The 2,275-nt window shown below is 38.5% G+C and overlaps 1 protein-coding gene across 1 annotated transcript; it reads right to left on the reverse strand.

Moving 5' to 3' along the window:
- Positions 1-263: 263 nt before the first annotated feature.
- KCNE2 (potassium voltage-gated channel subfamily E regulatory subunit 2) lies at positions 264-1,575 on the reverse strand. Its single transcript, XM_027547020.1, has one exon. It carries the CDS (start codon positions 1,409-1,411, stop codon positions 1,040-1,042), a length of 372 nt encoding a protein of 123 aa, XP_027402821.1. The 5' UTR covers positions 1,412-1,575; the 3' UTR covers positions 264-1,039.
- Between the last annotated feature and the right edge of the window lie 700 nt (positions 1,576-2,275).

Genomic DNA, 2,275 nt, shown 5'->3' on the forward strand with positions numbered 1-2,275 from the left:
CTTGATTGAATTAAGGAATGAAGTCACCTAATCTGTGAACTGGGGTTGCCTATCCATAAGTGAAATGGTCTGACAAGGATTCTGTGATCTTCAAGGTGCCCTTTGGCCCTGACATTCTATAATATCATGACCCCCAGGGTCAAAATATTAAGCAGTTACCATCTAGTTCTTCAATAGACCTCAGCAATTCAGCCACTTTCCATACATTCATGAAAATAAATTTCTTGAAACACAAATAAGTAATTGTAAACCAAGAAAATAAATTGAGTGAAAAGAATGAGTGGTTTATTAGGCAGCATTTTCACATATTATTATTATTTTCTATAATAACAAGAACTTCTAAGTTAGTCTTCTGTAAAATTTAAAATGTTAATTAAAAATATGTTTCTGTTATACCAGGTAGTTCCTAAAGATTCTATCTATTTGGTGTGGACTCTGCCCTTATGAAATGTTGGTTCTGTCTTCCGACTTCCAAATAAGCTCAATGCCAAGGAAACAATACACATAAAGGAAACCTGTGGTTCTGTTCATTTGTCACTTCAGACTCTATATTCATGAATTAATAAATAAATGCTCCTACTTCAATCTAGTGAGCAAGTGATAGATTTTTGAACCTCCATTTCAGAATAATACACCTTGGTTACTTATAAACTGAGTCAGTCAAACATACAGAATAATGTTTCACAAGGGAGACTATTCAATGCTTTGTTAATTTCTCCTTTCTATCCCCACTGCCACTGCCCAGGCACATTACTTCAAATTTGGTTTTATTTTCACTACTGACATTGATTAAAATGACACTGACATTGCACAGAAAGGAAAAGAGGTCTTCAACATAAATTATTGCTCCACAGAGCAAACGTGAAGCATGAGATTGAAATGTCCTCTTAGCTGATCAGCTACGGGATCTCAATGAAAATTCTCAACACAGAGTGAGGAACTTAGTGTCTTCAAAGCATGACAACTTGGATTGACTCCATGGAACCAGCATCTCTTCCTATTTGCATATCAGATGTTGACTCCATGCCTCCACCTCTGATTAAGGAGACATCGTGAGCGCCGCTGCACCTGTGTTCTCATGGATGGTGGCCCTTGGTTCTTCTAGGTTCACAATTTGACTTCTGTACTTCCCTTGCCAGTCCTCCACGATGTACTGGTGGTATGGGTCATTGGAGTGCTCTCGTCTCTTGGATTTCACCGTGCTCACCAGGATGGCTACAATGATGAAAGAGAACATTCCGATCATCACCATAAGGTACAAGATGACATAGTAGAAGTTCTCAGCATCAACCTTGGCTTGCAGGGCCTCTTGCTCAACCGTTGTGTTCCTGCGCCAGTTTTCCATGTAAGTGATAAAAATCTTTTTGAAGACATATTCCAGTGTCTGTGTCAGATTGGATAGAGTTGGCATATTTCCGTCCTGCTGCAATTTAAATAAAATAGGTGAACAAGTTTAAGAAAATGAATTCTTTCTCTATTTGGCTGCCTTAAGGAATGGAGGGAGGGCCAGACAAGGTTAGGTGGGGGGAGTAATATTATTTCTTCTTTACCTGGCTGGTGATTAAGTGCATATTTTATTATTCTTTAAATTTTGCATGTTTTATGCAACAGTTTTTCATGCACAGTATCTTATAATAAAAGTAACATAAGCACATAATAGTTACAGAGCATATAAAACTATATGTATTATGATCCCAATTTGCATACATAAATAAATAATATATGTAGAAGAAAATGAAAAAAGCCTGGAAATAAATAAGCTTAAAGTGTTAACATGGCTGGTATACTCAGATTTTTTCTTCCTTATATTTTTCTTACCTTCAAAATTTTCATCGATTACCCTTCATCCATTACTTTGTTTCTAAATAGACGGGTCACCTCACAATAGCTAGCACAATGCCTTATTCATAATAGATATTCCACAGACATCAGCTGAAGGGAGCAATGATGATGTATGTTCTGTGTTCTTAGGGAATTATGGGGCAGAAGTCTGCAAGGGCCGTGGACAGACATTGTGATGCTCTCCGTTTCCTATGTGTAGGCTGTGATTTATTCCAGGTATCCCTAAGGTATGAGTATGTCCTTCTGTATTTGAACGAAGCACTTTCAGTAAGTGATACAAAGGAACGTGAGAGATTACTCATATTTCGCAACTCCATCCTTGTTCCCACTGCCTGGCCACCAGCGTCTCTCACCTGGCAGACACAGTGCAGTACAATACAACCCTCCCTAAAACCACCTCCCCGGGGTCACATCTGCCTATCTCTGCCCAGTC

Source organism: Bos indicus x Bos taurus, chromosome 1, assembly GCF_003369695.1.
Source record: "Bos indicus x Bos taurus breed Angus x Brahman F1 hybrid chromosome 1, Bos_hybrid_MaternalHap_v2.0, whole genome shotgun sequence".
NCBI lineage: Eukaryota > Metazoa > Chordata > Mammalia > Artiodactyla > Bovidae > Bos > Bos indicus x Bos taurus.